General features: G+C 40.3%; 1 protein-coding gene across 1 annotated transcript in view; it reads right to left on the minus strand.

Annotated features, from left to right (window-relative positions):
- FYB2 (FYN binding protein 2) overlaps nt 1–13529 on the minus strand; it is a 115388-nt gene that overhangs the window by 41106 nt on the left and 60753 nt on the right. The window contains 4 exon segments of the mRNA XM_004369123.2: nt 3605–3719; nt 5415–5574; nt 8900–9002; nt 10996–11091. Coding sequence (XP_004369180.1) covers nt 3605–3719; nt 5415–5574; nt 8900–9002; nt 10996–11091 — 474 coding nt within the window.

The raw sequence follows: 13529 nt of genomic DNA on the forward strand, positions 1-13529 counted from the left end.
AAAAAAACTCCCAACAAATAAAGCCCTGGCCCAGATGGCTTCACTGGAGAATTTTACCAAACATTCAGAGAAGAGTTTATACCAGTACTACTCAAACTATTTCAGAACATAGAAAAGGAAGGGATACTTCTGAATTCATTGTATGAAGCCAGCATATCCTTGATACCAAAAGCAGGTAAAGACACCACAAAAAAGAAAATTACAGACCAATATTTCTCATGAATATACAAGCAAAAATTCTCAACAAAATTCTAGCCAATAGAGTTCAACATCATATCAAAAAATAATACACCATGACCAAGTAGGATTCATACCAGGTATGCCGGGATGGTTCAACATTAGAAAATCAATCAACATAATCCACCACATAAATAAAAGGAAAGAAAAGAATCACATGGTCATCTCAGTTGATGCAGAAAAGGCATCCAACAAAAATCCAACACCCATTCCTGATAAAAACTCTCAATAAAATAGGTATAGAAGGGAAATTTCTCAATATAATAAAGGGAATCTATGCAAAACCAACAGCCAACATCATTCTCAATGGAGAGAGGCTGAAAACATTCCCCCTGAGAACAGGAACAAGACAAGGATGCCCTTTATCTCCACCCCTACTTAACATTGTGCCAGAAATCCTAGCTAGAACAATAAGACAGGAAAAAGAAATAAAGGGCATCCAAATTGGTAATGAAGAAGTTACACTGTCCCTGTTTGCGGATGATATGATACTATGCAGAGAAAATCCTAAAGACTCCATGAGAAAACTACTGGAACTGATAGAAAGATTCAGCAGAGTAACATGATACAAGATAAACATACAAAAATTGGTTGGATTCCTATACACCAATAAACAGAATGATGAAAAGGAAATCAGGAAAACAATACTATTTATAATATCCCCTAAAAAAATAAAATACTTAGGAATAAATCTAACCAGGGATGTAAAAGACCTATACAAAGAAAACTATAAAACACTACTACAAGAAACCCAAAGGGATCTACATAAATAGAAAAACATACCATGCTCAATATTGTGGAAATGAAAATTCTACCCAAAGCAATTTACAAATACAATGCAATCCCGATCCAAATACCAACAACATTCTTCAAAGAGATGGAAAAACTAATCATTAACTTTATAGGGAAAGGGAAGAAGCCCTAGATAAGTAAAGCTCTATTGAAGAAGAAGAATAAAGTAGGAGGACTGGTACTACCTGACCTTAGAACCTACTATACAGCTACAGTAGTCAAAACAACCTGGTACTGGTACAACGACAGATACATTGACCAATGGAACAGAATTGAGAACGCAGGTGTAAATCCATCCACCTACGGTCACCAGATCTTCGACAAGGGCCCAAAGACCATCAAATGGGGAAAAGACAGTCTTTTTAACAAATGGTGCTGGCAAAACTGAATGTCCATCTGCGAAAAAATGAAACAGGACCCATACCTCACACCATACACAAAAACTAATTCAAAATGGATCAAAGACCTAAATATAAAGCCAAAAATTTTAAAGTTCATAGAAGAAAAAATAGAATCAATGCTAGAGGTCCTAATACATGGCATTAACAGGATACAAACCATAACCAACAACACACAAACTCCAGAAGATAAGCTAGATAACTGGGATCTTCTAAAAATTAAACACTTACGTTCATCAAAAGACTTAACCAAAAGAGTAAAAAGAGAACATACAGCCCGGGAAAAAATCTTTGGACATTACAAGTCAGACAAATGTCTAATCTCTAAAATCTACAACAAAATCCAACACCTCTACAACAAAAAGACAAATAATCCTATTAAAAAATGGGCAAAGGAAATGAACAGACACTTCACCTAAGAAGACATTCAAGCAGCCAACAGACACATAAGGAAAATGCTCATGATCACTAGTCAGTAGAGAAATGCAAATTAAAACCATGATGAGATACCATCTCTCCCCGGCGTTACTGCATGAATCAAAAACACTGGAAATAACAAATGTTGGAGAGGCTGTGGGGAGATCGGAACTCTTATGCACTTCTGGTAGGAATGCAAAATGCTACAACCATTTTGGAAAATGATATGGCGCTTTCTTAGAAAGCTAGAAATAGATATACCATACAATCCAGCAATCCCACTCCTAGGAATGTATCCTAGAGAATTAAGAGCTGTCACACGAACAGACATATGCACATCCTTGTTCACTGCAGCATTGTTCACAATAGAAAAAGATGGAAACAACCTAGATGCCCATCAACAGATGAATGGATAAACAATCTATGGCACACACACACAATGCAGTATTATGCAATGATAAAGAACAGTGATGAATCTGTGAAGCATCTCATAACATGGATCAAACTGGAGGATATTATGCTGAGTGAAATAAGTCAATCACAAAAGCACATATATTGTACGAGACCTCTATTGTAAAAACTCACGAGAAAGTTTACACACACACAAAAAACAATCTTTGTTGGTTACAAGGGATGGGAGGGGTGGGGGGGCAGAAATAAATAGACAATAGATAAGTGGTAACTTTGGTGAAGGGTAAGACAGTACACAATACTGGGGAAGCCAGCACAGCTTGTACAAGGAAAGGTCATGGAAGCTCCATAGATACATCCAAACTCCCTGAGGGACTGAATTGCTGGGCAGAGGGCTGTGGGGACCATGGTCTTGGGGAACACCTAGCTCAATTGGCATAACACAGTTTATAAAGACAATGTTCTACATTCTACCTTGGTGAGTAGTGTCTGGGGTCTTAAAAGCCTGTGAGCGGCCATCTAAGATACTCCACTGGTCTCACCCCTTCAGGAGCAAGGGAGAATGAAGAGAACAGGATACAAGGAAAAGATTAGTCCAAAGGACTAATGGACCACAGCTACCATGGCCTCCACCAGACTGAGTCCAGTACAGCTAGATGGTGCCCGGCTACCGTCACTGACTGCTCTAACCAGGATCACAACAGAGGGTCCTGGACAGAGCTGAAGAAGAAGGTAGAAAAAAATTCTAACTCACAAAAAAAGACCAGATTTACTGGCCTGACAGAGACTAGAGAGACCCCGAGAGTATGGCCCCCGGACATCCTTTTAGCTCAGTGGTGAAGTCACTCCCAAGGTTCACCGTTAGGCTGGGGACTAGACAGCCCCATCAAACAAAATGGGACTAATGAGGCACAGCAGTCCAGGGACAAGGACTAGAAGGCAGGAGGGGACAGGAAAGCTGGTGATAGGGAACCCAAGATTGAGAAGCGACAGTGTTGACGTGTCGTGGGGTTGTTTACCAACGTCATAAAACAATATGTGTAGTGACTGTTTAATGAGAAACTATTTGTTCTGTAAACCTTCATCTAAAGTATAATTTAAAAAAATTGAAAAAAATATGTATAAACAAAAGACAGCAGATCACTAATCAGCCACAGAGGCACTAGGCAAGTTCTACTGGAATTGGAAAGGGGGGATGTCCTTCTATACTTACCACTATCTGAAGCAAATGAGTTAGAAGAGAGTGACTTTGTTCTGTGAGGAGAAAAGACACAAAGACCATCAACCTGTTGTGTTGTACTTTAAAGTCTCATCACAGTCAGTTTGCCAAAGGGCTGGGATGTACTTACCTCTCTCTCTCGGGGTAGTCGACATCATCATACATCTCCTCTGTGGTGGAACTTGGCATACACGCCCCTTGATCAGGGGTTTCTTTAGTCACCTCCAAGGCCTCCACATACCCACCTGTGAGGAAAACAGAGAACCTTCCTGAAGAACTTTCATCAGCTGCTATCATAAACGTATGCATACACATCACTGGCAATAAAAGCAAGAATGGGTGGGAAAAGGCAGATTAAATGTGGATTCTTTCTTTTCGTATCAGTTCTTGATACACTGATAAACGTAAAAAATTTTATTTTGTTTCAGTCAGGAGAATCATTCAGATTCAGTTATTTCAGAAACCAAAGTCTGATTATGGTATTCTTTCATTCCTTCACTCAGTAAATTTTTATTGGGTAGCTACAGTGCGCCAGACACAGCCAGGAGTAGAAAAAGTGAGACTGAGTCCTTCTGTTATTGTTTGTGTCCCTGGATCCAGCCATGGTTCCTTTCTGCTAGGTGAGTCCCCCTTCCTTTTTTTTTTTGCTTAACACAGTAAGATTTGTTTACTATCACTTGCAATTAAGAGCCTTGACTAACATGAAAGTAAAATGCAACCTGAGTAAAGTCAACAAATAATACCCTATTGTCTTAGTTTCTTACTGCTGCCATAACAGAAATACCACAAGTGGATGGCTTTAACAAACAGAAATTTATTTTCTCAGTTTCCCACTGTCAACCAAACCCATTGCCATCAAGTCGATTCCAACTCAGAGTGACCCTACAAGACAGAGTAGAACTGCCCCATAGGGTTTCCAAAGAGCAGCTGGTGGATTTGAACTGCTGATCTCTTAGTTAGCAGTCGAGCTCTTAACCACTATGCTACCAGGGCTCAAGAAATCTGGATTCAGGGCACCAGCTTTCTCTCTCTGTTGGCTCTGGAAGAAAGTCTTTATTTCTTTTCAGCTTCTGTTCCTTGGTGATCTTCATGTGGCCTGGCATCTGTCTTCCCACATCTCTGCTTCCTTCTCTGTGCCTAATCAGCTTGGTTTATATCTCAGAGATGATTGGCTTAAGACACACCCTACACTGATACGGCCTCATTAACATAATAAACCCCTATCCCCAAATGGGATTACATCCAAAAGTATAGGGGTTAGAACTTACAACATACATTTTTTGGGGACACATTCAACCTATAACCCATTGCTGTTGAATTGATTCTGCCTCATAGCGACCCTATAGGACAGAATAGAACTGCCCTAGGGTTTCCAAGGCTGTAAATCTTTACAGAAACAGACTGCCACATCTTTCTCACACAGAGCGGCTGGTGGGTTTGAACCGCCGACCTTTTGGTTAGCAGCTGAGTGCTTTAGCCTCTGTGCCCCCAAGGCTCCTTATTCAATCCATAAGACATACTATATCATCAGTGTGTCAATTACGTGAGCCTACAAAAGACAACAGGAGCTGGTAGATATAAAAAGAAATAAACATTTGCTGAGTACTAACTATGTGACATACTGTTAGATTTGGTCCTCATAAAACCCCTGTGGGGTCCGTATGATGATTCTTCCCCCTTATAAATGGAGAAATTGAGCTGCAGGAATATGAAGTTACTTACTGCATAGCTAGTAAGTATTAGAGCCTGGATTTGAACTCAGGTCTTCTTCTCTAAATCTAGTGCTCTTTCCATTACTATACAGCTGCCTCAATAAGGTACATTACTTGGTACATAATGATATTCAAGAAATATTTGTAAAATAAATGAAATCTGGTCATGTTCAACTTTAAAACAATTAGGTAATAGTGAAGAATACCAAGGAAAAAAATGCAACTTACAGTGGCCTTGGGTGTGCCTGGCCAGCTTAGGGTCCTCAGGGAAGGCCTTTGTCTGGATAATGTCAATCACAGAGTCCTGCTTCCCAGGTAGCATGGTCCTCTTCCCTTTGTGGACTTCTGTCATCTGGAGTTTTCCAGGTGTCCCTTCAGAGGCACCCATCTAAACACATCAACAGGGAGGGTACTGCAGTGCTCTGACTTGGCCATTTGGTTCTTGGCTTACTAATGCTGGTCTTCATTCACTCATTCCTCATGTACAGCAATCAATTATTTATTTAATGCTGTCTTGTCCCACTAGACTCTACAGTTCACAAGAGCCTTACTCACCTCTGAATGGCCAATGAGGGCCTGGCACGGAGGCTGGCCCACAGGAGGCAGTCAGGACATAGTGGAGCACTGACTACAGAGCAGGCTCTTTACAAGTTCTGTCCCACTAAACCTTCCCCATGAGAAAAACATCATTAGTCTAATTGATAAAGGGTTTAGGGAGGTTAAATAATTATCCCTGCTCCCACAGCTAGTAATCTACTGAGGTAGGGTTCAATCCCAGAGCCCCAGGCTCTTGACCACTAAGGGGTGCTGTATGGTCTTCCTCCTTTCCTCCCCTTTGCCTGCCCTTTCATCTTCCAACCACCACTCTTCTGTCCCTTCTTGCTTCTTTCCACATCCCTCCCTCTAGCATTTGCCAAACACTTATTAAAGGTGAGACAACATGCTGAGGTCTGGAGATAGAGAGATGCAACGGCCACTGTGGCTCACACACTGCTCATGGGACATTACAAGCAAACAATTAATCAAAGGCAATAAGGTGAGTGTTATTTACAGCAGGATTGCTGACTGAGATGGAAACAGTAATGGGAGGTCAGTTCTGTTGGCTGGGAGGGTTGGTGAAGACTTCAAAAAGCAGGTTTTATTAAACTGTATTTTAAAACGTAAGTAGATTGATAGAGGGGATAAAGGAATAGTTGGCAGATAAAACATCACAAGCAAAGACACAGGATATTTGGAGAAGTGTTGGTGTCTTCATCGTGATAGCATGGAGTGGAGAGCGGAAGGAACAGGGGAAGGAAGACCGGAAATGAGGCTGAAAAGATAGGAGAGAATGGAGCTAAGTTACTAAGGGTCTTGAATGAAAGGTGAAGAGTGTGGGCTTCATCTCGGAATCATGAAGAGCCAGGTGGGGGCGAAACCCAAACAGATTTGCGGTTCAGAATGATCTGGATAGATTGAAAAAAAAGAGACATTGGAGACAGACAAAAGAATTAAAACATTCCCCTTTATAAATGGAGAAATTGAGCCGCAGGACTATGAAGGAAGGAATATTTAAAATTTTCTAATTTTAAAAAGAAAATGGAAGGGGGGTTACCGTCCTTCCCACTACATCAGGGTGGACGTGAGGGTTAACTGCGGTAATACATTTGAAAGTGCTTGGACAAAGCTAAAGTAATGAATAGATATGAGGCATAGATTACTCTGAGTTCTTGGTGGGATGTGGGGCAGACTGTGAGAACAAGAGGAAGGACATTCTTTTAAGGCACATAGCCAGGGATGAAATTTTTAATTGGGGAAAAATGACCGCAAGTAATGAAATGAATGTTTTACACAAATATAGTGACCATCATCCTTCAGTATGGTCCCCTACTGAAATAGTGCACTGAATCAGTGGGGACTGTCCTTGGGAATGTTCCTTAGAGTCATTTGGATCACAGCGGATGAAGTATCTATTGACTTATATATATTTAACCCTAAAGAGCTCTGCCCAGCGAGACCACCTGTTCATTTACCTAACATATTTCAAATAACTCTTGACAACTTCCAAAACTCAAATCCACCCCAAACAAGTAGGAATATATCCCTTTGGTGGTGGCCTGGCCCTGTACCTGGCTTGTGCCATACAGCCAGCACTGAAAAAGAGCAGCCCCGGCCTCTGTCTTTCTCAGTCAGTATCAACATGCTCTTCTACTGCCTTGCTCATATGCTCCCAATTAACTTCTCCTCATCTCTGCCCTATCACCCATTTATGGCCTTGCCATGATCCCTAGACTTCACATGTGATGCTACTTCCCTGGCTCTGATTCCTCTTTTCTTTTTTTGTTAAATTTATTTTATTTTTGTTATGGTTGAGAATATACACAGCAGAACATACACCAATTCAACAATTTGGTTTAAGGTTTAAAGATTATTTCAGGACAGTAGTTTCAGGGGCTTATCCAGCTTCCATGGCTCCAAAAAGTCTAGAGTCCATGAGAATTTGAAAGTCTGGTCTGCAATTTCTCCCTTTTGACCAAGATTCTTCTGTAGAATATTTGATCAAAATGTTCAATAATGGTAGCTGGACATCCCTGTCTTTCTTGATTAATGACTTCTCCATCCTTGGAATTGTGCTGTATGTTGATACTCTGTGTAAATACCAACATGGTCCAGTCTAGCCTCTGGGCCTACACACCAAGTTAGTCCCACAGCACCAGCTCAGACCCACAGCACAGTTTGGTTCACCCCAGCCCTGTAGATGGCACTGGGATAACCTGGTATTAAGAGATGATAATGTAGGCAAATCTCAAACAGGCATGCAAGAAAGTTTTGAGCAATGGTAGTAGCCCAGGTGGTATGTATTATTTAAGCCTCCCACTACACTAACTAGTTTGAGGAGGATGATGTCAACTGGACATGGACACACACACACATACACACACACACAGTTTGATATTAATAAAAGCAAGAGCAATACATTTCATTTCTATGATAGCTTATAGCTTACAAAGCACTTTTATGCACATTACTCATTTTATCACCACAAGCAAGAAAGAATTGGAGTGGCAGTGGGGATGGTAGTCAGGTAAAAAACAAAACAAAAAATCTTGTTGCCATTGAGTCAATTCTGACTCACAGTGAACCTACAGGACAGAGTACAACTGTCCCACAGGGTTTCCAAGGCTGTAATCTTTACAGAAGCAGACTGCCACTTCTTTCTCCTGGGGAGTGGCTAGTGGGTTTGTACCACTGATCTTTCAATTGCCTGCTGAGTGCTTTTAACCACTGCACCACCAGGGCTCCCTGGTAGTTGGGTAGGGATTATTTATTCTCATTTGACAGGTGAGATGATTGAACTCATAGACTATATCACTCTGCTAAGCAGGGCCCAGGGCACAACATTTAAGGAGGCACTCATTCCAGAGTCGTGCAAGGGCAGAGTCGGCACCCGAGAGTGAGGGCCTCCTTAAATTTTGCATCCCGGGCACTTTTCTTACCTCATCCTAGTCCTAGCCCTGCTTCTAAGACCTGAGGGCTAATCATGGAAAATCTAGGACTAGAACGTTGTGTTACTGTCATATTCATTTTCTTCGTAAAATTCCCACCACCCATTGTATCTTCTGACTATCTCACTAGAGATCTGCATGTCTCAGCCTCTTAAAGTCCCCCTATGAACTGATACTATTACACGGGTGAACTGTACTGTTTGGCCAGAAATCTGAGAACACAAATACCTTGAAAAGTTGGTTTACATGAGGATGCTTTTCTATTTTCTGAGGTTCCAGTTTACATGGGTCGTTCTCCTTCATTTTTTTATCTTCATCTTCATGTTTAGGGCTGAAATGTGAAGAGACACCAGGGAAAAAGTGAAGCTTAGAGTGTTTAGATGATAGTGCATCACTCAGTCCTAAATGAAATGAACGGAAAAAATGAATTTAGCAGATGTCAGTCCTGTTTGTCTGTTTTAAGATGAGGGGAACAGGATCAGACCAACCATATACATAGCTTCCCTGAGCTTCTACCTGCTCTGATCAATGCCAGAATATAAATTTTTACTTAAAATCTTCTAATAACTCTCCATTGCCTGTAGGATCAAATATAAGTCCCATCATGATCTGGCTCCTACCTTCCTTTGCATTCCCATCTCCCTCTGCTCCTTTCCCCTACTTTTGCTCTCTTCTATTGTTGTTATGTTAGTTGTCATAGAGTCACCCGAACTCGTGGTGACCTTATGTGTAACAGAACGAAACCTTGCCTGGTCCTGTACCATCTTCATGATCATTGGTATGTTTGAGTCCATTGTTGTGGCTATTGTGTCAATCCATCTCATTGAGGATTTCCCTTTATTTCCATTGGTCCTCTACTAAACATGATGTCCTTTTCTAGAGATCGGTCTTTGCTGATGATATGTCCAAAGTAAGAGAGCCAAAGTCTCACCATCCTCGCTTCTTAGGAACATTCTGGTAGTATTTCTTCTAAGATTGATTTGTTTGTTCTTTTGGCAGTCCATGGTATATTCAATATTGAATGCTCGTGTCTAGACTCTCATAATTCCCCAAATCTACCATCCTATTTTGAGCAACTCTCTTTTTATTTCCTTTGTCAGACATGCCATCCATACTTTATATTGCTGCAAACACAACACCCTTCTCGATTTGTCTAAATCATCTTATGTCTAAATCATCTTATGTCTGAGAATCCTTCCCTGGTTCTCCTAACAGAGTTAGTCATATCTTCATCTCTCCTCCCATAATGCTTTGTCTATGTTGTACTATAATATATCTCTCTATGGATCTTCTCCAGTTCCTCCTCTTTGCCTATCAACTACCTAAACTTGAGCTATAAGAAGGCTGAACTATCTTATTAGTCTGTGTATCTCCGGCACAAATGCTGTGTAAGTTTGTGGTAGCTGTAGCACAGTGCCTGGCACAGAGCAGCACTCAGCCAGGATCCCCAGTGAAATGAATGACTGGCATGCCCTGATGTATAGATAAGGGCTGCAGTGGGGGACTACATGTGAGAGTCAGGATGGAGAGTTTAATGAAAACACCAAGAAGGACCAAGGACAGGATGCTGGGCAACATCAACATCCATGTGGGAACTCCAGCTTTTGGTAACAGTTGTACAAGTCTTCTGTTACAACATTTATATAGAAGGAAGAAGAACTGCCCTTGAAGAAAATCAGAGGAGGTGGTCATGAAAGAAGGAAAACACCAGAAGGGAGTGCTGTTCTGAAAAACAATAGGAAAGAGTTTTAAGGGGTTTCATTCATTTATCCAATTACTGGGCACTCTTGTCCACTATTAAGGCCAACTTAAATACTAGTTCTTCTGTGGTGAACGGGGGCTGTGGAGTGAAAGCTGAGTTCTAATCCCCACTCTATTTCTTTCTAAAGGTCTAAAATTTATCTAAAATCAAGCTTTTTCATCTCTAAATAAAAGGTCAAAATGCCAGTCTCTATGGTTGTTATGAGAATGAAACATGATAAAAAATTTGAAAGTCTAGTTGTGTTCATAGCATATGATGGACCCTCAATAATTGTTGGTGTCCTTTTCTTCACTGAATCACAGTGATCAGAATTACCAGATTCTTATGTTCCCATAGCACATTGCTGTTATTTTTACTAAGGCACTGACTTTCCCTTGTTGATGAAGGTGTCCTTTGTAATCCATCTTCCTATTCCCCAGTCCCTGTCCAGTAGATTCTACACAGCTACTATGGATCAAATAACTGCTGAATTTAATATAGTGACTTCTAGGAATGCCATGGGAGAACGGGTCGATAGTCTCTGCTTTAAAATCCTTTTGTGTTTCCCCTTCCCCCCACCTACATGATAGAGTCTAAATCTATGCTGTCAAATACAATGGCCACTGACCACATGTGACTATTGAACACTTGAAATGTGACTGGTCCAAATCGAGAGGTACTGTAAGTATAAAATACATATAAATTTTGGAGACTTAGTATGCAATAAAGAATGTAAAAACGATGCTCTTTATCACCACTGCTATTTAACTTTGTGCTGGAAGTCCTAGCTAGAGCAATAAGGCAAGAAAAAAGAAATAAAGGGTATCCAAATTGGTAATGAAGAAGTAAAACTGTCCCTATTTGCAGATGATATGATATTATACATAGAAAACCCGAAAGAATCCATGAGAAAACTACTGGAAGTAATAGAAAGATTCAGCAGAGTAGCAAGATACAAGCTAAACATACAAAAATCAGTTGGATTCCTATACACTAATAAAGAAAACGATGAAAAGGAAATCAGGAAAACAAGACCATTTATAATAGCCCCTAAAAAAATAAAATACTTAGGAATAAATCTAATCAGGGATGTAAAAGACCTATACTACAAAACACCACTACAAGAAACCAAAAGAGAACTTCATAAATGGAGAAACATACCATGCTTATGGATAGGTAGACTTAACATTGTGAAAATGTCAATTCTACCCAAAGCAACCTACAAATACAATGCAAACCCAATCCAAATACCAACAGCATTCTTTAAAGAGATGGAAAAACTAATCATTAACCTTATATGGAAAGGGGAGAGGCCCAGATAAGAAAAGCGCTATTGAAGAAGAAGATTAAAGTAGGAGGACTCGCACTATCTGACCTCAGAACCTACTATACAGCTACAGTAGTCAAAACAGCCTGGTACTGGTACAATGACAGATACATTAACCAATGGAACAGAGTTGAGAACCCAGATATAAATCCATCCACCTACAGTCACCTTATCTTTGATAAGGGTCCAAAGACCACCAAATGGGGAAAAGACAGTCTTTTTAACAAATGATGCTGGCAAAACTGAATGTCCATCTACAAAAAAATGAAACCGGACCCATACCTCACATCATACACAAAAACTAGTTCAAAATGGATCAAAGTACCTAAATATAAAACCAAAAACTATAAAGATCATAGACGGAAAAATAGAATCAATGCTAGAGGCCCTAATACATGGCATTAACAGGATACAAACCATAACTAATAATAACAAAAACTCCAGAAGTTAAGCTACATGACTAGGATCTTCTAAAAATTAAATACTTGTGCTCATCAAAAGACTTCACCAAAAGAGTTAAAAGAGAATGTACAGATTAGGAAAAAAAATTTTTGTTATGACAAATCTGACATAAGTTTATTCTCTAAAATCTACAGGAAAATCCAACACCCCTACAACAAAAAGTCAAATAATCCAACTAAAAAATGGGCAAAGGATATGAACAGACAGTTCACCAAAGAAGACATTCACATGGCTAACAGACATATGAGGAAATGCTCACTATCACTAGCCATTAGAGAAATGCAAAGCAAAACCACAATGAGATACCATCTCACCCCCACATTACTGGCACGAATAAAAAAAAACAGAAAATAACAAATGTTGGAGAGGCTGCGGGGAGATAGGAACTCTTATGCACTGCTGGTGTTTATGCAAAACGGAACAACCATTTTGGAAAACAATATGGTACTTCCTTAAAAAGCTAGAAATACAAATACCATATGATCCAGCAATCCCACTCCTAAGAATATATCCTAGAGAAATAAGAGCCATCACACGAATAGACACATGCACACCCATGTTCACTGCAGCATTGTTCACAATAGAAAAAAGATGGAAACAACCTAGGTGCCCATCAACAGATGAATGGATAAACAAACTATGGTACATGCACACAACGGAGTATTACACAACGATAAAGAACAATGATGAATCCGCAAAGCATCTCACAACATGGATGAATCTGGAGGGCATTATGCTGAGTCAAACAAGTCAGTCACTAAAGGATAAATATTGTATGAGACTACTACTATAAAAACTCATGAAAAGGTTTACACACAAAAAGAAACAATCTTTGATGGTTACGAGGGAGGGGAGGAGTGGGGAGGGAAAAACACTAAATAGACAATAGATAGGTGGTAACTTTGGTGAAGGGTAAGACAGTACGCAGTACTGGGGAAGCCAGCACAACTTGTCCAAGGCAAGGTCATGAAAGCTCCATAGACACATTCAAACTCACTGAGGGATACAATTACTGGGCTGAGGGCTATGGGGACCAGGGTCTCAGGGAATATCTAGCTCAATTGGCATAACATAGTTTATACAGATAATGTTCTACATTCTACTTTGGTGAGTAGTGTCTGGGGTCTTAAAAGCTTGTGAGCAGCCATCTAAGATACTCCACTGGTGTGACCCCATCTGGAGGAAAGAAGAATGAAGAAAATCAAAGACACAAGGGAAAGATTAGTTTAAATGACTAATGGACCACAAGTACTACAGCCTCCGCCAGACTGAGTCCAGCACAACTAGATGGTGCCTGGCTACCACCACCAACTGCTCTGACAGGGATC

The sequence above is a fragment of the Trichechus manatus genome, unplaced genomic scaffold, assembly GCF_000243295.1.
Source record: "Trichechus manatus latirostris isolate Lorelei unplaced genomic scaffold, TriManLat1.0 scaffold00003, whole genome shotgun sequence".
Taxonomy (NCBI): domain Eukaryota; kingdom Metazoa; phylum Chordata; class Mammalia; order Sirenia; family Trichechidae; genus Trichechus; species Trichechus manatus.